Raw genomic sequence first — 23,177 nt, forward strand, 5'->3', positions numbered from 1 at the left:
GACTAGAAGTTAGTCTGACAAGATAAATGAAGTCATCGCTGGTAGCTTGAGGAAATCTTCTGAGAGAATACCGGATATTGTTCAAGTAAGCGCCAGTGTCCAGGGAGGCATCAAGAGTTGGCTCAAGTGTTGCACCATCTTAAGTTCTCGATCAGTGAGAATCGGAAGAGGCTGAATGTGTGGAGTAGGATCACAAGATGGGTTTTCAGAAGCCTCCTGATACCTGTCATAGTTTTCTTGATAATGAGTCTGATTCCATGAATGGAGGTGGAAACAGTCCCGTGTGCATCTCTGTGGAGAGGATTTTGTGTTTTTCTTTTGTATTTTTGGTCAGGTTCATCTAGCTGTCTGAATTGTTCCACATGAGAATTTTCTAATTTTCTTCTCAATGAGAACAGTTCTTCATTCGTGAGCTCCAGCTGCTGTTGAGTTTCCGTCAGGGGTTACTGTCTGAATCCATGTGGCTGGAACTTTCAGAGCCACTAAGTGCGCATGACTTCCTTGCAGAAGACTGGGCCATTTTCAGTTCTCTGAAGTAAGATTGATAAATGCATACAAAATACACACTTATTTACAAGAGTACCAGCTGCAGGGTGCATTCAGAGATTTTGATTAGCTGTGGTATTTCCACAATTTCTTTCAAAAGAAAATTTTTAAAACCTGAAAAGAGAAAGGAAGTGTTTCCTTTAGTGATATCTGGACAATAACACCGAAACCGTTCTAATTATTAAGTTAAGAATTTGGATGATTTATGATTTTAGTTCATTGAGCAGAGGTGGTGGCCAAGTGGTTAGTGTGCTTGGTTTCAATACAGAAAGTTCCTGGTTCAAACCCCACCCCTACCACATGTCTCCATGTAATGTAGAATTGCATCAGAAAGGGCATCCGGCATGAAACGTACCAAATTAAAATGCAGAACCACCTTGGATCTGCTGTGGTGACCCAGAGGCAAGCAACTGCAGCCACATGTTGCCATGTAATCCCTATGTAAGGACGCGTTTTGGCGCCAAACCGCACAGCGTGACGCGAGTGAAGCGACGCGAGTGAAGCGTTTGTGTTGCGATATTGCGTCAAGTCGCATTGCCCTCCTCCCCAAGTTGAAAAATCTGAACTTTTTCGTCTTGTCGCGCCGCGATGACCAATCAGGGACTGAATATGTAGTGACATGGACATGTCTGGAGTTTGACTGAGGATGTGAACATGTCTTGTATCTGGTAGCAGCCTGTGAGCAGGACTTATGTCTCTTTTGTCCTTTATTTCACAATCATGACAGTTTTTGGAGCGAGCAGCAGCACCACAGCAGGGGGAGCGGAGTTTCTTTTTCTTTTCTTTTTTTTACCTGCGTGCGTGAGGGACTCATCCATGGAGATTATTTTACTTATTAACTACACAGATGAATAATAAAGCAAATGGTGACTGGTTTCTAAAGACAATTATGACAGAGTTTTTTGGGGGGGAAAGAGCGAGGAGCAGCAAGCAGCGGAGTTTCGTTCTTTCTTTTTTTCTTTCGTGCGCGCGCGAGCGAATCATCTGTATGGAGAATATTTTATTAATTAACTACAAAGATGTATAATAAAACAAATGGTGACTGGTTTCTAAACACAATTATGACAGGTTTTTGCGGGAGGAGCGAGCTGCAGCAAGCAGCGGAGTTTTTTTTTTTTTTTTTTATTGTTTACATGTGTGGGCGTGAATGGGACAGGAGGTCCTCAAACTGGGTCCCGCAGAGGCGGAAGGACCGCTGAAAGCAGCCGTCATCCAGACGCAGCTCCTGCAGCAAATAATGAAACTCTCTGTATTGGGAGCTTTTCACAACAGCTCGCTCCGTGTGATCAAGGTCCGTCATGATGACTTGACGCCGAGCGGAATGGAAGCTCCTCCTATTTGATGATGCACCGGGGAGAATTTTCGCAGCGAAAGTCCACCAAAGCAGAGCGACACACCGGGCGAAGTAGCGCTATTATAGATGTTTTAAGGCTGTAAAACCCCTCACTACACACTTTTCTCAAACAGGCATTAACATTTTCTCACTTTTCTCTCTTGTGTAAACACTCTTTTTTCTTCTGTGCGAGAAGATTATGAACAGACACACACAGAACACAATGCGCGTGCTCTCCCTTCACTCACTGCCTTCGGGGGTACAGACGCGGGACCCGCAAAGAATCCAAGTCCTCTCTCGGTGGCCATGGAGCTCTGCGGCTACGGTCAACATCCGGATCAAAACAGCGAGCGTAGCCTCTGGACCTGTTGCCAGATTTGGCGCAATTCCGCACAGCAGACAGGAGGGCGGCGGTGTGATTGGCAGTGAGAGCAATCGCAGTGATGTTTTTTTTTTTATATATATATTTTGTTAGTCAAGAGAGGTGGCGGATCACGGATCCAGTATAAATAGCTGGCGGAGCCAACGTCAGAGGTTCCGGAGCGCGCTCCGGCTTGCTCCCCCTCAAATTAAGCCCTGCAGGTGGCACTCTGACACATATACACACACACACACATCCCAAACGGGATCTGACAGAAAGAGGTGTTTAGTAGTGCTGAAACAACTAATCGATTTAATCGATTATTAAAATAGTTGTCAACTAATTGTCATCAATTAGTTGTTAAATAACTTTGCTTTACAGCAAATGTTTTGTTTCTTCCATATGAATCAACCGTTTCTGCAGCGCGGCTTTGTTTTGAACCTTGAACTAATCGAAGCAGTGATTCGCAGATCGAAGCAGTGCTTCGATCTGGTGCTTTGGTGATTCAGTGTTTTATTTCGCTTAATCTTAATTTTTCCCCACTAAAACCCCAAAGAGCATATGTCTGAGTAATATATACCTTTTTATGATAATCTGACCGGTTATGGTCTTCTGAAACAGTTGATAGATGTATTTTATAACTTAAAAACTGGACCGATGTTAACGTGTTAGCATGTCTATGGCGTTTTCAGTGGAAAAGTTAGCATTAAGCTGATGCAGCTGTTAGTACATTTGTTTTCTGTATAGAGCAGGGGTCGGCAACCTTTGAGACATTGAGTGCCAATTTCAAATTTTCTAGTCAATGAGTGTGCCACTATCAACAATAATGGTAAAAATGACACAAACTACAGGAATATGTTCAACAAATTCAAAGCAAACAGGCAACGTATTTAACTAATCAGTGTGGCTGAGACTAAAATGATCATAGGCTATGTCTCAATTAATATATCCTTGCCCTACCAGTCAGTGTGATCCCTTGTCCTTGCTTTTCTTGGTTGACCCTTTTTATCTGGGTTCGTAGTTTGTCCACTTTAATTGTTAAACATGCCTCAGAATGGTCCGTCGTCAACGGCTGCGAATGGGGCTGAGCACACTTTTCATGTGCAAAAATACCTGCTCACACAGGTATCTTGAGCAGTTCACAGGAAACATTTATTTCTGTATGTATTTATTTATTTATGTTCATTGTTAGTTGCTTTTATATTATCTGTTGTTTCTGTTCAGGTTCTTTTTGTCTCTTTCTCTAAAATTGTATATAAGTATATATTGTATATAATAATCATTATATTATTAATATATGAACAAAAATAAATTTAAAAAATATTACAATTTGAAAACGAATGCACCCGAACGTGATGACAGCTGCAACTGCTTAATGCTAACTTTTAACATTGAAAATCCCATAGACATGCTAACGCGTTAGCATCGCTCCTGTTTTTAAGTTATAAAATACATCTATCAACTGTTTCAGAAGACCATAACAGGTCGGTTTAACATAAAAAAGGTAAATAATACTCACAGACGTATGCTCTTTAGGGTTTTAGTGGGAGAAAATTAAGCAAAAGAAAGAAAGAATAAACAAAGCAATAGTTCGAAGCACTGCTTCAGTCTGCGAACCACTGCTTCGATTGATTCAAGGTTCAAAGCAAAGCCGCGCTGCAGAAAAGTTGATCACAGACCCGCTGCAGGGTCTGTAATGAATGTAGAGAAATTATCATTTTCCTGACAAACTCCCCCCAAAACAACGTCCAGTCTGAAGGACGGATAACAGAATCGTTAAGCAAAAAGCTTATTAATGTCGGTGGATCGAATCATTTCTTAACGTACCCGAAAGGAACCGGTTCTCGATACCCATCCCTACTTGTAACGCTATCAGGTAACTTTGATTTTGATGCACGCTAGGCTTACACATGGGTCTCTGGGAAAGTGGGCGGGAGCTGGGAGCAGAGCGCTGTGGAGCGAATGCGGTTGGAAGATCGTGCTGTCACTCCGAGATTTTTTTTTTTTTTTTTTTTGCTGATGCTGGTCCAGTGTTGTGCGTGCCAGTGATTATGCCGCCGCGTGCCAGCAGTGGCACGCATGCCATAGGTTGCCGACCCCTGGTATAGAGGGTTTTCAATCACGTGACCGATTTGCTGCAGGACAGGTGCCGTCTCCATTCTGGATTACAAGAAGCCTGGCACGTGATAGAAAAATGGAGAGAATGTATGGTTATTACAGTGCTTTAAATCCTCGAGATAAAGCTATTTATCGTGATAGATGTGTTGCAGTTGGTTCAGTGGATCCATATCTTATACCAGATAGTGAATTTAGTGGTGATGTAACGAACTGGCCGACAGTGTCACACTGCGATATTGTGAACTAGGAAGCTGCCGACCAGGGCAGCCTCACCGGCCTCCTGCAGAGCATCACAGCGGCGCTCTGAAAGCGGAGGTCGTCTTGAAGTCCTGAGCGATTTCTCTCACCAGGCGCTCGAAGGGCAGCTTGCGGATCAGCAGCTCGGTGCTCGAGGACCATAGTGTAAGTAAGCATCCGTATTGGAAGCGTTCTTGTGTTATCCTCGGCAGTATTTTTATGTATTCTTATATAATTTTACTGCCGAATAAAATAAAATTCTGGGAGCAGTGGATTTCTGTTAGCGGTGGATCTCTCTCAATGTTACGGTGTCGTGAGGCTTCTTCACGCCGACATTGAAGCTTCTGTAATTGTTCGCCAAATGCATGTAGCGTATCACAGCAGCCACAGCGTCATAATCCAGAATGGCCGCGGGACACAAAATGACGTGACCGATACGTCACATGAAAACCCTCTATAATAATTCATGGGTCATCGTTTGTTGTCGTAAGAGTCAAATTATTACAAATTGTAATATTTTATTCATTTATTTTATTATATATCAATAATAATAGAAATAACAACAATAATAGTAATAATCACTAATAATGCCACAATACAGTTTTAGAGAAACGGACAAAAAGAATCTGATAAAACAAAACAGAAAAGATTAAACCAACTAACAATGAACATAAATAAATAAATATAGAAATAACTGTTTCCTGTGAACACCTAGTGACTCTTAAACATCCACTTCATCCCTGTTTTATTTAAGTTTAATGACAATTTGTTTTGGTCAAACCACGTCTAAGCTGTGTTTTTACATAAGAAAAAAATAAAATGCAGTAAACTACACATTTGTGTCTTTTTTCATGAAAATATCTTATTAAATATAACATATTACACTTTCGTCAGGCCTTTAAAATTCTTTTGTGGACTCTTGCAGTAATATGTTGTCAGTGGTTGAGATAATTGCTGTAGGCATCTAAAAATACTCATAATCGGGTGAAACCTGATAGAAATCTCTTTGTGGTGTGTCAGTGATGTATGTATGTGCAAAATAAAACAAAACACTACTCCAGGTATGTTTTTGACGAGAATATAACATCATAACTTTGTTACAAGGTCAAACGTTGATGTTGCGTGATAAAGGCCTTTTAATAATAACTCACTTAAAGAAATAATGGCAAAACTCACATGTAAGTAAAAACAAAACAAAACGATTAATCGAAAAAATAATCGACTGATGAACTGATTAGTAAAATAATCATTAGTTGCAGCCCTCGTGTTTAGGCTGAAATAAAATGTCTTTCCTAAAAAAAAAAAAAAATCAAAGTCCGGATTTCAAAAAAGAAGAGAAAAAAGGACAGGGAAAAGAAAACTAAATGAGGGAAAGCAGCTGCTAACCAAATTCTTTGAAAAGAGAGGTGAGCTTGAAAGCTAGCTATATTGAGTTGGGGGGTCTGGGGGACCAAATTGCACCATTTCTCTAGAAAATGGTGCAATTTAGTGCATTCCTGTGCATTTTAACAGACGGGAATTCACCAAATTGCACCATTTTTCTAGAAAATGGTGCAATTTAGTGCATTCCTGTGCATTTTAACAGACGGGAATGCACCAAATTGCACCATTTTTCTAGAAAATGGTGCAGTTTGGTCCCCCAGACCCCCCAACTCAGTATTGCTCCCCCAACTTTAAAAAGGGTTCTGACTCCCAGGTGTGATCTAAGGTATACATGATTTAGACCTGGTTTGACTACGCATTACAAATTTGGTGTTTGCGTTCATAAAAAAGGACATAACAGTGTGTGTGTGGGGGGGGTCTTCAATATGACTAGTACCTAGGGCCCATAATTTGGTGCTACACCCCTGGTGTCATGATTGGGTATAAAAGGAGCATCCCCAAAAGGCTCAGCCATTCACAAGCAAAGATGGGGCAAGGATCACCACTTTGTGAACAACAGCATGAAAAACTAGTCCAACAGTTTAGGAACAATGTTTCTCAACATTCAGTTGCAAGGAATTTAGGGATTCCATCATCTACAGTCCATAATCAGAAGATTCAGAGAATCTGGAGAACTTTCTACACGTAAGCGGCAAGGCCAAAAACCAACATTGAATGCCTGTGACCTTTGATCCCTCAGGTAGCACTGCATTAAAAACTGACAACATTGTGTAAAGGATCTTACCACCTGGGCTCAGGAACACTTCAGAAAACCATTGTCAGTTAACACAGTTCGTCGCTACATCTGCAAGTGCAGGTTAAAACTCTATCATGCAAAGCAAAAGCCATACATCAACAACATACAGAAACGCCTCCGCCTTCCCTGGGCCCAAGCTCATTTGAAATGGACAGACGCAAAGTGGAAAAGTGTGCTGTGGTCTGATGAGTCCACATTTCAAATTGTTTTTTGAAGTCACGGACATCTTGTCCTCTGGACAAAAAAGGAAAAAGACCATCCAGATTGTTACCAGCGCAAAGTTCAAAAGCCAGCATCTATGATGGTATGGGGGTGTGTTACTGTCCATGGCATGGGCAACTTACAAATCTGTGATGGCACCATCAGTGCTGAAAGGTACATCCAGGTTTTGGAGCAACACATGCTGCCATCCAAGCAACGTCTTTTTCAGGGACGTTCCTGCTTATTTCAGCAAGACAATGCCAAGCCACATTCTGCAAGTCTTACAACAGCGTGGCTTCGTAATAAAAGCGTGCGGGTACTTGACTGGCCTGCCTGCAGTACAGACCTGTCGCCCATTGAAAATGTGTGGTGCATTATGAAGTGCAAAATACGACAACGGAGACCCCAGACTGTTGAACAACTGAAGTCGTACATCAAACAACATTGATGTACGACATTGTGCTCTGTTTTTATTTACATTTCACACAACGTCTCAACTTCATTGGAACTGGCGTTGTAAAAGTAGGCATTACAGGTTTGCTATGTCACCGGGTCAAAGAGCTTTTTCTTATCATGCACCCGCTCTGTAGAACAGTCTTCCTGCAACCGTGAGGCAGTTGGAGTCCGTGGACATTTTTAAGTCAAGACTTAAAACCTTTTTTTATTCTTTTTCTTATGAATAGTTTTTATTTTTATCTGTTTTATTCTTTTACTTCTGTTTTTAATTATGTTTCTGAATTTTTTTTATTTTTATTTATTTATTTTAATTTTTATGTTGAACTGTTTTGTGTAAGGTGCCTTGAGACGGTTTTTGTTGTGATTTGGCACTTTATAAGCTGATTAAATTGAAATTGAATTGAAATTGAACAACATTTTATTGAGTCTTAAAGTAAATAAATATGAAATTGGTTCCTTAAACTGGATCCTTAAACTCTGGACATAATAAACTCTACATGGTGGATCCTTGATCTCTGGACTTAAATAGAAATAAACAAAATCTGTAGTTTTTGTCAAAAGTGTTTCCTTTCAGACATTATTGGCATCAATGTCTTTCCATACATCTGAGCTGAGCTCTTGGAGCTGGCTGTGCTGCACGTCATGATGAAATTCTTAAATAATGCAGGACGTCTCACTTTGGGAGAAAAAAAATGTTTTATTTGATTGTAGTTTATTCTCTGTATTACAGCGTTTGTAAAGAGGTGTCATTTTATTTAACGCTGCAATTAGTTTTGAAGTTATTAATTCCGAGCGGACTCTGTCTCGGCAGAGAGCCGTGCAGCGTTTGGAGCTGTGCCAACGGAACGGAGGACGATTCTCCTTTCTTGACTACAACAAGACAGGAGTCCCAGTTCGTGACTTTAATACTCACAAAAGTGACTCATGATATTTTAATGGCTTTGACAGGGGTTAAGAAGCGGACTTGCCTCTTTTGAAGAGCAGCAAATCAAAGAACCATTGAGCCAGTGGATCGAAGCATTGCTTCATTGGTTCACACTTCAAAGTGGAGTCGCACTGCAGAAATGGTTGATTAGAGCCGCTACAGGGTCTGTAATCAACGTAGAGGAATGATCATTTTCCCAACAAACACACTCAAAAACAACGGCCGCTCTGAAGGACCAATAAGTGTATCGTTAAGCACAAAGGCTATTGATATCAGTGGATCAAATCATTTCTTAACGATACCCGAAAAGAACCGGTTCTCGATACCCAACCCTAGTCAGCACACAACTACTGCAACACATTAGATGGCAGGCAACAAGACGCGAAAGCAGTGTTCCTATGTGGAGCTTCAAAAGCGCTTCCAGACCCTCTGCCAGGACTTTGTAGCTGAGCATAGGTCTATGGCTGACTTCCTCAGTGCAGTGGGGCACTGCATCTGACTAGAATGAATTTGTTGAATTTCATGTGATATCTAGAATTTGTGATATTTGATATGTATAAGATGTCTAATATTATATGTAAATTGTGTATAATAAGCAGAGGAGGTGGCCAAGTGGTTAATGCGCTTGGTTTCAGTGCAGAATGTTTCGGGTTCAAATCCCACTCCTGCCATATTTCTCCATGTAATGTGGAGTTGCGTCAGGAAGGGCATCCGGCGTAAAATCTGTGCCAATTCAACATGCAGATCCACCTTGGATTTGCTGTGGTGACCCCGAGTGCAAAACAAGGGAGCAGCTGAAGGGACTTACTATAATAAGCAAAATAACTAAAATTTTGTGATGTGAGCTTTTGTCTGCACACCAGCTGTGTAGCATGGTCTGATTTAAACTCATTGCAGTTTTGTATAGTTAAAATTTGCAAGCAGACTCTGCGTGTTCGAGCCCTTAGATTTTATTTGTGTGATTGATGTTGATTTGTGCTGGTGAATTTATCTGCTTTATTAATTCCATTAGTGTAATAGCAGCTAATGCTTGCTTAGTGTGGCTTAGAAAACGCTGTTTGGTTACAAGCCGTAAGTCACAAAATCATGCTTCTGACACAGCAACGACTGCCCGCGGCGGGGAGTCAGATGGGCCTCGAAAATATTCACTTTGAATTAAACTGGCAGCTCGTGTTTAGAAAACTGCTATGCTAATTTTTAGCACAGCATGCTTTTCAAAATAAATGTCTGAACACAATGGTCCAGCTTTTAGTACACACACACGATAAAAGAAATACAGAATTTGTACATGGCCATCAGGTAAAAGAACACAATTTTTTTTTTTTTTTTCTCATAGAAGAACAAAAGTTCTTTTCAACATAGAATGCATTTCAGTGTAACTAAAAATAATTATAATTATAATAATTATTCAGTTTATTACCGGAGGCCATCGGGTATAGCGAGGACTTTGCGTCTGTCCATCCATCTGTCTGTGCTCAGCATAAATCCAGTTCTATTACTGCTAGAGTCTTCAAATTCACAGGGAACATTCTTGGGACACCCAGCTTGTACAAGCTCAAACATGGCTAACCTTGACCTATTTAAAAGGTTAAAAAGTCACATTCTGTTTTAATCTGTTCTGGTTTTTTTTGTTTTGTTTTGAGTGGCTGAGGTAACAGCCAATCAGAGTATAGCGCCACCGTGACATCAGTGGCAGGTCTCTGTAAAACTGCTTCATTTATCTGTTCATATAATGTTTATCATATATTCTGTAAAAGCTAGTGAGAAATAAACACGTCTAAAACTGAAAACACCATTTTTGGAGCATAATAACATCTCCGAAGTCATTTACAAGACATTTACCGGACGTTAGCGTGGTGATGTCATAGGCTGGTAGCTAGCTGCAAACTTTTTCATTTGTGTGTAAATATAACCTCTTTCTTATATATAATGTAAAAGCGAGCCAGAAATAAACACTTCTAAAACTGAAAACGCTGTTTTTGTAACCTGAAAACACCTCTAGAGTAATTTTAAATGGCATTTTGCGTACATCAGAATGCACAGTAACTCAAAGCTAACTTCCACTCTTATCAAAAGCTCATAAATGTAAATATTGTTTATGGTTGATTAACTGATTGATTGATTGATTGATAGGGGGGGCTTTATTGAACATGTACAGATTGTAAGTAAGACAATAGGATCTTAATAATTAATGCAAACTGGGATACCAATTAAACAACCACAAATTATAATGAAGCCTACGCTTATACAGCCAAGGGTATTTTAGCATTGTGTTATATTTTTTCTGTTTCAGAGACAGTGGTTTAAATACTAGAATACACAGTAATTTAAACATGTCCAAACGAGCAGTGATTAAAGTGGAACAGACACATGATAAATACTCTGGCCAAAGGCCTTACAATAAATGTCTATGCATTAAATAATAAGTAATAAGCGCGTCATTCAGTCATACATAAAAATTTTGTGGCTTTTTGTTTCATTCACTGCGGTGTGAAGTAAACACACCAGAATATAATGTACCTGATATAAATTAAAACAACATATATTTAAATGTGAAATTTAATTAAATACCTCAAAAGTGGCACCACCTGCATACCGTAGCAGCTTGATCATATTATGATTGATATGAATCAGTCTTTGATCTGAAAGTCATAAGTTCTAGATACAATTGATTAAACATTAGTCTTCAACAGGCTCTGGATAGTAGATAATGGTGCATTTACACATAGGTAGGACGCGTTACGGATGTCGTATTTGCGTCATTCTTGTCACATTCCTGACATTCTTTACGTGACTTAACGCATCTGAATAGATTTCTTAATAATGCGTGTTGGTGTTTGATATTCATGATTTTCGTTGAGCATGTTTTTGGCTGTCAAAAAATCTTCCACAAATGTCACGCACCACCCTCATTTCGCCTCATGTCATGGAGGTCGCGACTGGGCGTGTTGATCCATCTTGATTAGTGGTGATCCTTAATAGAACGTGACAATGTTCTTCTCTCACGTGCGCACAATTAAAGCCTTCTTCACCGCATTCAGTTTTATTGCTGCAGTATGCTGAAGGACAGTGACGCCAAGTCGGCTAAAAATCTTGTTCCAGTGCTCCTGCAGGTGTTCCACCTGCTGCATGTGGCTGATGTTTGGGAAAATGAGCGAGACAAGAGCCGCGTGAAGCCACACATCTGGCTCTCTGTCTCCTCCTCCTTTCTGCGCCACTCCATGGCACAGAGCCCAACTAAGCATGCAGTCACAAAGTTCTGCTGTGGATTTTGAGGAGCAAACTGGAGCGATCTGAATTGTTCAGACAGACAGACAAATACTTTATTAATCCCAAGGGAAATTGTGCATTATCTGTGCTCCAAGGATAAATAGAATTAAAAGATACAATAAAATGGAAGGAACAAAGCCCACCACAGAAATAAATAAATAATAACTAAAAACTAGCTGCTAAAACACATTCTCCCTCCTGCCCCTCCCAGCAGAGGCCTCATTAAGCAGCCTAATGGCACGCGGAACAAATGAGTTCCTCAGTCTGTCTGTAGAACATCTCAATGACCGAAATCTCGAGCTTACTGAACTTCTCTGCATGGAGAAGACAGAGTTCAGCGGCTGACTCTCATTAGACAGGATGGCATGGGTCTTTGTGAGTGTTCTCTGCTCCACCACTGTCTCCACAGAGTCCAAGCCCAGACCCACTACAGAACCGGCCCTCTTAATGAGCCAGTTCAGTTGATGAATGTCCTTCTTAAAAGCGCTGCCCCCCCAACACACCGCGGCATAAAAAAGAACACTGGACACAATAGCCAGATAAAACAGGTGCACTAACTTAGGGCAGACTTTGAACGAGGCCAGCCTTCTGAGAAAATACATTTTGCTCTGGCCCTTCTTATAAACAGCGTCCATGTTGGCTGCCCAGTTCAGCTTATTGTCCAGATGTAGTCCCAGGTACTTATACGTGGAGACCACCTCCACCTCTGCTCCACCTATGTTAATGGGCTGCAGAGAGGGTGGCGCCCGGCGAAAGTCCAACACCATCTCCTTTGTTTTAGTGGTGTTCAGCTGGAGCTTATTCAGCCGGCACCACTGCACAAAGTCCTTCACCAGGCCTCTGTACTCCCTCTCGTCCCCCTCCCGAATACATGCCACAATTGCAGTGTCATCTGAGAACTTCTGCATGTGACATGTATTGGAGTTGCAACGAAAGTCCATGGTGTAGAGGGTGAAGAGGAGAGGAGAGAGCACTGTGCCCTGAGGTGCTCCAGTACTGCAAGTCAGAGTTGAAGACCTGCAGTCCCCCACCCGGACAAACTGTGGCTTATTGGTAAGATAGTCTGAGATCCAGCTCACTAAATGGGGGTCCACAGCCATGATGTTGAGTTTATCCTGGAGAAGGCTGGGGTAGATGGTATTAAAAGCACTGGAGAAGTCAAAAAATAGCATTCTCACAGTGCATCCCCCCCCCCATCCAGGTACTTAAGAACACGGTGTAGGAGATAGAGGACCGCATCCTCAACACCCACCCTCTCCCGGTAGGCAAACTGGAGAGGATCCCTCGCTGCCTGCACCTGGGGCTGCATGAACTGCAGAACCAGTCGCTCCAATGTTTTCATCACGTGTGACGTGAGGGCAACTGGCCTGTAGTCATTGAGCTCGCAAGGGCGACTGATCTTAGGAACTGGCACAATACAGGATGTTTTCCATAGTAAGGGAAGCTTGCCCAGCCGCAGAATCAAGTTGAAGACCCGTTGCAGCGGTTCTCCCAGCTCCACAGCACAGGCCTTCAAGAGCCTTGGACAAACCGAGTCAGGTCCCGCAGCCTTCCTAGGGTGGAGATGTCGCAGTGCTGTAGTCACCTGGTTTGTGGTAATGGAGGGGTGAGTTGAGTTGGGTGAGTTGGGGGCTAGTGAGGGAGAGAAAGAGGCACATAGGGGAGAGGCAGGACGGGGGTGGTCTGGGGAGCTGACAATAGGCTGTGGGGGATTGGTCGGAGGTGAGCTAAACCGATTAAAAAAGGTGTTCAGCTCCTCAGCTCTCTGAATGTCCATCCAACCCAGATTGCCCTTACTACCACAGCCAGTGATGGTTTTCATTCCTCTTCAGACCTCCCGCATGTTTTTATTAGACAGCGTCCTCTCCAGCTTTTTACCATACTCCTCTTTAGCCTGCTTTAAACAAAGTTTGAGCTCCCCCTGCACTGCCCTCACCCCCTCCCAATCCCTGCTTCTAAACACCCACTTCTTCCTGTTCAGGAACCCCTTCACTTCAGCTGTGATCCACGGCTTGTTATTGTCAAAACATTTAACATTTGTGACTGGTACCACCTGGTCCATACAAAAGTTCAGATAATCCGACAGACAGCCCACCGCCCCTTCGAGGTCCTCTCCATGAGCATCAACCAAAACACTCCAATCTGTGGTGGCAAAACAGTCCCTGAGAGCTTCCTCTGCTTCAGGTGACCATTTTCGAACAGACCTGATTATCACTGTTTGCCTTTTAACCAGAGGAGTGTAAGTGGGTTGTAAGTGGACCAGATTATGGTCAGATTTGCCTAGTGAAGGTAGGGGGGAAGCTGAATATGCATTGATGGTGTTTGCATACAACAACTGACAGTTGGATGAATATGAATGAGAATGAATGGAGACAGTTCATCTCATTCACAACGTGACAGAACGTAACGATGCACTTTCACACAACAGCACACAACAACACGGAACATTATTCTTGACCATGCATAATGGTTCCTGATAATTCTCCAGCAACACGTGCCAGCAGTTCCTGAGGACACCTGACGTATCACATTCGTGATCAACGGCCAAGAATGTATACTTCGTGACATTCGTGACTTGTCATCGTTATGGGTAAATGCAGCATTTGGAGCTAGCCTACAAATATGTAGACCTGGGGTCGGATTCCGCTTATGGTATTTCTCTGTGTCATTTTACAAGACACTTAATCTGCATTGTCTCAGTCCACCCAGCTGTGAATGGGTAACCGCCTTGGTTGAGGAAGCAACCTGCGTTGGGCTGGCATCCTGTCAAAGGGAGTCTTTGGCCCATTGTCAATACTCTCTCTTCTTCATGCCACTTCATAATGCAGCAGATAAATGCATATATCATAAGAACCTTTCATTTTGTGATACAAACACCAAATTTGGCAGGATAGTAGTTCTTGGTCTACTTCATGCAAAAAAAAAAAAAAATTTAGCTACTTCAGTTGTCAAGATGATGGCCTTTTTCCCCCCCAAGACTGTGACTTGAAATAAATATTTTTATCATATTTGCACAATCTTGTTTTATTTCAAAGTTGTACTGTTAAATATTGTACTGTTGAATAGGTGGGATTTGAAATGAACTTCAGGTAACATTTTCATGCTTTGTAGATGCACTGTATGTTTTTAATAAGTGTACATGTATGCTGTAGAACGTGTAATAGTGTTTGAGGTGTAAGGGTCTAGTAATAGAGGTTGTATTTTTGATTTTAAAGTTAGCCATGTACTTTGGATGAACACTAGTTCTCACCACCAACAGTTGACCAAATATAGATGCAAGAGCCTTTGCAGAGGAAAATGCATGTGCTACAACTTTGGCCTGAGCTGCACAGCACTATGTAACTGCAAATGTGAACTATAGACTTTATGTACCATAGTGTAATGTAATTAGTGCTTATATTAGATATAAAGTAATTCAATTTCTAATAATCTGCAATTTTGCTACACTTGTGGGCCCCATTTAATGTTATGTAGTGTCAAGGAAAACATGGACTAAATAGTATCTGTCTCCAATGTAACTGTGTTTTGTGTTAAATTTGTGTGTCTTTCAATGTATGACAGGTTCACCACCCAAACAAATACTACTTTAATGTTACATTTGTGTTTACTAGTATCACATTTAATGATTTAGTACCATAATCACCTATATTTGCTTTCTAATGATTTATCTGCACAAATATGCTCTTTAAAAAATTCATGTGGCTAAAGGCTTTGTTTTTTGTTTTTGTTTTTTGAAGACAATAACTTCTCAGAAGTATTCGTATCAAATTTGGTGGTTGTATCATAAACTGAACGATTCTTACACTTATCTACTCCACTATCACCTGTTCCCTTCATTGTGCACTTTCATGTGAATATGTTCCAACATGCCTCAGGGCCTGTATATGACTTATTGTACTTTTTTTTATTTTTTTATAATAATTCTATTAATTAGTGTAGTTTCTATGAGGCATTGTCTTGTCCTTCGTGCCAGCACTTCTTGTTGTTGGCATCATAATGGAGTGAAAAAAGTTAGTTTTGTTTTTTTTTAAACAGAATTTTGTGTATTGTGTCCTTCACAGCTGGCTGTGCTGCATGATGAAAGTGCCTCACTTAAGACACTGCAGCGTACAATCCAGGCCTTGGAGTGGGACAAAGCTGAGCTACAGGAGCGTATCGAAAGCCTGGAGAAGGACCTAGCTGCAGGGTCTGACACCATCAAAAAGCATTCAGGTAGCTTTGTTGCACATAAATCTACCTCTGACAGAGATTTATGTCAGCCCATTTGATTGATACAGCTTTTCTGCCTTCATAAATCATTTCAACAGTCATAATCTACAGTGCTGTAAGGTTCATCAGTATTCAGACATTGACAATATTTTATTTCGATCATAGCGTTTGTGCATCATTGAAATCAGTTCATGATCATGCACACAAATTGTAGACTTTTGTAGTCTTTCAGCTTTGAATTGAGGAGATTTAAATTGTCAGATTCATGTAATTTTTATAGTCACCCTGTTGACTGATAAAAATGTAGTTTTAGCTGACCTGGGCCTGGTTTTATAAAGCAGTACTAAGGGAGATCAACTGAGACTAAGGCTTAGTATTCAAACTTTAGTCAAAGAGTAAAAAAGGCACAAACTGTTTTAAGTTTCAAAACATTCCATCCATGGGTTCCCACAATCCCTCAAGTCCATTATTTGTGGCTGATTTGGAGGGATTCTATGAGAGTAGGTTTTAAGGACAGCAGTCAAGCAAGGATGTTTTCTTTCCACATTTGGTTTCTGCAGACATAACACTGCGTCAATCTCTGCTACTGGAAGCAAACTTAAATAAAATCTCACATACTTCAAGTTGTTCAAATCACTTAACAATAAAAGAGTGTTACAAAATGTAAAAGGGCCCTCATCAAGACTGACTTTTACTATGATAGTCATGTTCCATGAGTGACTTCACAGCACTGAGAACATGTTAGCTAAAATCTGTTCTTCCCTTTAAAAAAAAAGCACAACAAACCAACCTCTATCGTTTTCATTTTTTGTTATGTTTAATTTTGACAGCAGTGTTTGTTTTTGGAGTCACATTTTCTCAAAGAATGTGTACTTTTAGGCGTTGGTAAAATTGTCACTTTTTCATTCAGCATCATTTCCACTCATTGCAGGCAAAGGGAGGTTTCATATCCACAGAACAGGTGCTGATGAATGCGATGAAGATAAAATGTGTTTGGTGGCTATTGAGCATACTTGAAGGACCAGAACATTCAGGGTGTTTTTGTGGCAAGTAATTGGGCACCGCAGTCTCGTTTGAGGGTGGGTGCTAAAGGGGTAAAATATGATGCCTATGACATAATTTCTCTACTTTTGGGGGACCAACCACAGAATTTTCAGTGGGTTTTTGGGCAAATTACATACAAAGTGAAAATGCAAAGAAAAAGTGACAATGTGGTGTAGTGCAGCAGATAACTGAAACAATCGTGATACAAGCACCAAAGTTGGCACAAATACTCCTTAGACATTGCTCTTTTGAAAAAACCAACTGGCCACTTGAATTTTCAATAGGCGGCCAGGTTGGAGTCAATTGCAGAATTGCACAGGGGTCAAAGTAGAGAAGCTTGAATCTTCAACTGGACTGGGTTGCTTGACGCGAGGACGTTTCGCTTCAAATCGCAGAAGCTTCCTCAGCTAAAATAGTTGCTCTGGTAGTCTGACTTCTGTCTCGACTCTTGTAGAGAAGAATGTCATTGTCAAAGACTCTACAAGAGTCAAGACAGAGGTCAGACTACCAGAGCAAGAATTTTAGCTGAGGAAGCTTCTGCGATTTGAAGCAAAACGTCCTCGCGTCAAGCAACCTAGTCCAGTCGAAGATTCAAGCTTCCCTACTATGGAAACCACCTGGACAACTGAGCGCCTACACAGAAACATTTAAAATGCTCAAATCATTTTGAAGACTACACCACATTATTTGTCTGATTGTAACAATTCCAAAAAGGTATAGTTTGGACAGTCTATGACTGAATGATCAGGAGTTATGGGGTAAAAACAGCAAAAATGGTGACAAAGGTCAGTTTCAGTTTGTACAGGGGTCAAAAGTTAAAGTTCCTTCAATTTTGGTAAAAAAAAATGATGCAAATTACTGGTTGAGCTAATGGAATAGTTTTGATTGTGTTGAATATTTGGTCTCTAAAGTAAAGGTCAAACAAGGTCAACATCCATTGGATTCTATGACATGTGACATGTTACCCCATAACATGATAACTAAGCATGATACATGGTCCAAACTATTCCTTTTTAAAACCCAGTTAACTCATCTAATAATTTGCTTCATTTTTTACCAGAATTAGCGCAACTTTAACTTTGCAATATCACGCAGGGATCAAATCAAATCAATTTTATTTATATAGCGCCAATCACAACAAACAGTTGCCCCAAGGCGCTTTATATTGTAAGGCAAAGCCATACAATAATTACGGAAAAACCCCAGCGGTCAAAACGACCCCCTGTGAGCAAGCACTTGGCGACAGTGGGAAGGAAAAACTCCCTTTTAACAGGAAGAAACCTCCAGCAGAACCAGGCTCAGGGAGGGGCAGTCTTCTGCTGGGACTGGTTGGGGCTGAGGGAGAGAACCAGGAAAAAGACATGCTGTGGAGGGGAGCAGAAATCAATCACTAATGATTAAATGCAGAGTGGTGCATACAGAGCAAAAAGAGAAAGAAACACTCAGTGCATCATGGGAACCCCCCAGCAGTCTAAGTCTATAGCAGCATAACTAAGGGATGGCTCAGGGTCACCTGATCCAGCCCTAACTATAAGCTTTAGCAAAAAGGAAAGTTTTAAGCCTAATCTTAAAAGTAGAGAGGGTGTCTGTCTCCCTGATCCGAATTGGGAGCTGGTTCCAGAGGAGAGGAGCCTGAAAGCTGAAGGCTCTGCCTCCCATTCTACTCTTACAAACCCTAGGAACTACAAGTAAGCCTGCAGTCTGAGAGCGAAGCGCTCTATTGGGGTGATATGGTACTATGAGGTCCCTAAGATAAGATGGGACCTGATTATTCAAAGCCTTATAAGAAGAAGAATTTTAAATTCTATTCAAGAATTAACAGGAAGCCAATGAAGAGAGGCCAATATGGGTGAGATATGCTCTCTCCTTCTAGTCCCTGTCAGTACTCTAGCTGCAGCATTTTGAATTAACTGAAGGCTTTTCAGGGAACTTTTAGGACAACCTGATAATAATGAATTACAGTAGTCCAGCCTAGAGGAAATAAATGCATGAATTAGTTTTTCAGCATCACTCTGAGACAAGTCCTTTCTAATTTTAGAGATATTGCGCAAATGCAAAAAAGCAGGCCTACATATTTGTTTAATATGCGCATTGAAGGACATATCCTGATCAAAAATGAGTCCAAGATTTCTCACAGTATTACTAGAGGTCAGGGTAATGCCATCCAGAGTAAGGATCTGGTTAGACACCATGTTTCTAAGATTTGTGGGGCTAAGTACAATAACTTCAGTTTTATCTGAGTTTAAAAGCAGGAAATTAGAGGTCATCCATGTCTTTATGTCTGTAAGACAATCCTACAGTTTAGCTAATTGGTGTGTGTCCTCTGGCTTCATGGATAGATAAAGCTGGGTATCATCTACGTAACAATGAAAATTTAAGCAATGCTGTCTAATAATACTGCCTAAGGGAAGCATGTATAAAGTGAATAAAATTGGTCCTAGCACAGAACCTTGTGGAACTCCATAATTAACCTTAGTCTGTGAAGAAGATTCCCCATTTACATGAACAAATTGTAATCTATTAGATAAATATGATTCAAACCACCGCAGCGCAGTGCCTTTAATACCTATGGCATGCTCTAATCTCTGTAATAAAATTTTATGGTCAACAGTATCAAAAGCAGCACTGAGGTCTAACAGAACAAGTACAGAGATGAGTCCACTGTCTGAGGCCATAAGAAGATCATTTGTAACCTTCACTAATGCTGTTTCTGTACTATGATGAATTCTAAACCCTGACTGAAACTCTTCAAATAGACCATTCCTCTGCAGATGATCAGTTAGCTGTTTTACAACTACCCTTTCAAGAATTTTTGAGAGAAAAGGAAGGTTGGAGATTGGCCTATAATTAGCTAAGATAGCTGGGTCAAGTGATGGCTTTTTAAGTAATGGTTTAATTACTGCCACCTTAAAAGCCTGTGGTACATAGCCAACTAATAAAGATAGATTGATCATATTTAAGATCGAAGCATTAATTAATGGTAGGGCTTCCTTGAGCAGGCTGGTAGGAATGGGGTCTAATAGACATGTTGATGGTTTGGAGGAAGTAACTAATGAAAATAACTCAGACAGAACAATCGGAGAGAAAGAGTCTAACCAAATACCGGCATCACTGAAAGCAGCCAAAGATAACGATATGTCTTTGGGATGGTTATGAGTAATTTTTTCTCTAATAGTTAAAATTTTATTAGCAAAGAAAGTCATGAAGTCATTACTAGTTAAAGTTAAAGGAATACTCGGCTCAATAGAGCTCTGACTCTTTGTCAGCCTGGCTACAGTGCTGAAAAGAAACCTGGGGTTGTTCTTATTTTCTTCAGTTAGTGATGAGTAGTAAGATGTCCTAGCTTTACGGAGGGCTTTTTTATAGAGCAACAGACTCTTTTTCCAGGCTAAGTGAAGATCTTCTAAATTAGTGAGACGCCATTTCCTCTCCAACTTACAGGTTATCTGCTTTAAGCTGCGAGTTTGTGAGTTATACCACGGAGTCAGGCACTTCTGATTTAAGGCTCTCTTTTTCAGAGGAGCTACAGCATCCAAAGTTGTCCTCAATGAGGATATAAAACTATTGACGAGATAATCTATCTCACTCACAGAGTTTAGGTAGCTACTCTGCCCTGTGTTGGTATATGGCATTGGAGAACATAAAGAAGGAATCATATCCTTATACCTAGTTACAGCGCTTTCTGAAAGACTTCTACTGTAATGAAACTTATTCCCCACTGTTGGGTAGTCCATCAGAGTAAATGTAAATGTTATTAAGAAATGATCAGACAGAAGGGTGTTTTCAGGGAATACTGTTAAGTCTTCAATTTCCATACCATAAGTCAGAACAAGATCTAAGGTATGATTAAAGTGGTGGGTGGACTCATTTACATTTTGAGCAAAGCCAATCGAGTCTAACAGTAGATTAAATGCAGTGTTGAGGCTGTCATTCTCAGCATCTGTGTGGATGTTAAAATCGCCAACTATAATTATCTTATCTAAGCTAAGCACTAAGTCAGACAAAAGGTCCGAAAATTCACAGAGAAACTCACAGTAACGACCAGGTGGACGATAGATAACAACAAATAAAACTGGTTTTTGGGACTTTCAATTTGGATGGACAAGACTAAGAGTCAAGCTTTCAAATGAATTAAAGCTCTGTCTGGGTTTTTGATTAATTAATAAGCTGGAGTGGAAGATTGCTGCTAATCCTCCGCCTTGACCCGTGCTACGAGCGTTCTGGCAGTTAGTGTGACTCGGGGGTGTTGACTCATTTAAACTAACATATTCATCCTGCTGTAACCAGGTTTCTGTAAGGCAGAATAAATCAATATGTTGATCAATTATTATCATTTACTAACAGGGACTTAGAAGAGAGAGATCTAATGTTTAATAGACCACATTTAACTGTTTTAGTCTGTGGTGCAGTTGAAGGTGCTATATTTTTTCTTTTTGAATTTTTATGCTTAAATAGATTTTTGCTGGTTATTGGTGGTCTGGGAGCAGGCACCGTCTCTATGGGCATGGGGTAATGAGGGGATGGCAGGGGGAGAGAAGCTGCAGAGAGGTGTGTAAGACTACAACTCTGCTTCCTGGTCCCAACCCTGGATAGTCACGGTTTGGAGGATTTAAGAAAATTGGCCAGATTTCTAGAAATGAGAGCTGCTCCATCCAAAGTGGGATGGATGCCGTCTCTCCTAACAAGACCAGGTTTTCCCCAGAAGCTTTGCCAATTATCTATGAAGCCCACCTCATTTTTTGGACACCACTCAGACAACCAGCAATTCAAGGAGAACATGCGGCTAAACATGTCACTCCCGGTCTGATTGGGGAGGGGCCCAGAGAAAACTACAGAGTCTGAAATTGTTTTTGCAAAGTTACACACCGATTCAATATTAATTTTAGTGACCTCCGATTGGTGTAACTGGGTGTCATTACTGCCGACGTGAATTACAATTTTACCAAATTTACGCTTAGCCTTAGCCAGCAGTTTCAAATTTCCTTCAGTGTCGCCTGCTCTGGCCCCTGGAAGACAATTGACTATGGTTGCTGGTGTTGCTAACTTCACATTTCTCAAAACAGAGTCGCCAATAACCAGAGTTTGTTCCTCGGCGGGTGTGTCGCCGAGTGGGAAAAACAGTTAGAGATGTGAACGGGTTGGCGGTGTACAGGGGGCTTCTGTTTAGGACTACGCTTCCTCCTCACAGTCACCCAGTTGGCCTGCTTTCCCGGCTGCTCGGGATCTGCTGGAGGGGAACTAACGGCGGCTAAGCTACCTTGGTCCACACCGACTACAGGGGCCTGGCTAGCTGTAGGATTTTCCAAGATGCAGAGCCGAGTCGCCAGTTCGCCCAGCCTGGCCTCCAAAGCTACGAATAAGCTACACTTATTGCAAGTACCATTACTGCTAAAGGAGGCCGAGGAATAACTTAAACATTTCACACCCAGAGCAGAAAAGTGCGGGAGAGACAGGAGAAGCCGCCATGCTAAACCGGCTATGAGCTAGTAGCTGCGCTAAGCTAGCGGATTCCTAAAAACACACGGTGAATAATGTGTAAGTAATTTAGAGGTGATTCAGCAGAGGGAGTGCTTTAGTTAAGACACGTGAAGATTACACTGTGAAAGAAATCGTTATCTAGTTAACTAGATCAATCTAACTGCGCAGATTAAACTGCTAACAGATACAGCAAAACACTGCTGTGCTCCGAAACAGGAAGTGATACAATACAGCAGTGAGAGCCAACCACCAGTAGAGGCTCAAACAAGACTGCGGTGCTCTATTTCCTCCACAGAGGTTTTTTTGTGAGAGAATACCAGAATCAAGGTGCTCTGGGTGCGCAGAGCACCTTAGAAAGAAAGGTAACACAGTGGTAAACATACTACTGTCCCAGCTTTTTTTAAACTTGTCGCAGGCATCCATTTCAAAATGAGCAAATATTTGCACAAAAACAATTACGCTTATCAGTTTGAACATTTAATATCTTGTCTTTGTGGTGTATTCAGTTGAATATAGGTTGAAGAGGATTTGCAAATCATTGTATTCTGTTTTTATTTACATTTTGCACAACGTCCCAACTTCATTGGAATTGGGGTTGTAGACAGACAAACACATTCACACCCACAAGTACAGACAATTCATAGTTTCCATGTCTTTGGATGTGGGAGGAAGCCGGAGCACTCAGAGGGAACCCACACAAACACGTGGAGAACATGTAAACTCCACACAGAAAGGCCACAGGTGGGAATTGATCCCATGACCTTTTTGCTGTGAGGCAACAGTGCTAACCACTAAAGGTGCTAACCACTTTGAAGCTGCT

At 41.1% G+C, this 23,177-nt stretch overlaps 1 protein-coding gene across 6 annotated transcripts in view; it reads left to right on the top strand.

Moving 5' to 3' along the window:
• Positions 1–23,177, top strand: part of clip1a (CAP-GLY domain containing linker protein 1a) — a 163,720-nt gene that overhangs the window by 126,109 nt on the left and 14,434 nt on the right. For all 6 annotated transcript variants that reach the window (XM_034170375.1, XM_034170372.1, XM_034170378.1 and 3 more), the window contains one exon: positions 15,688–15,838. In XM_034170375.1, coding sequence (XP_034026266.1) covers positions 15,688–15,838 — 151 coding nt within the window. The remainder of the gene's footprint in view (positions 1–15,687; positions 15,839–23,177) is intronic.

This window comes from Thalassophryne amazonica, chromosome 5, assembly GCF_902500255.1.
Source record: "Thalassophryne amazonica chromosome 5, fThaAma1.1, whole genome shotgun sequence".
Lineage (NCBI taxonomy): Eukaryota > Metazoa > Chordata > Actinopteri > Batrachoidiformes > Batrachoididae > Thalassophryne > Thalassophryne amazonica.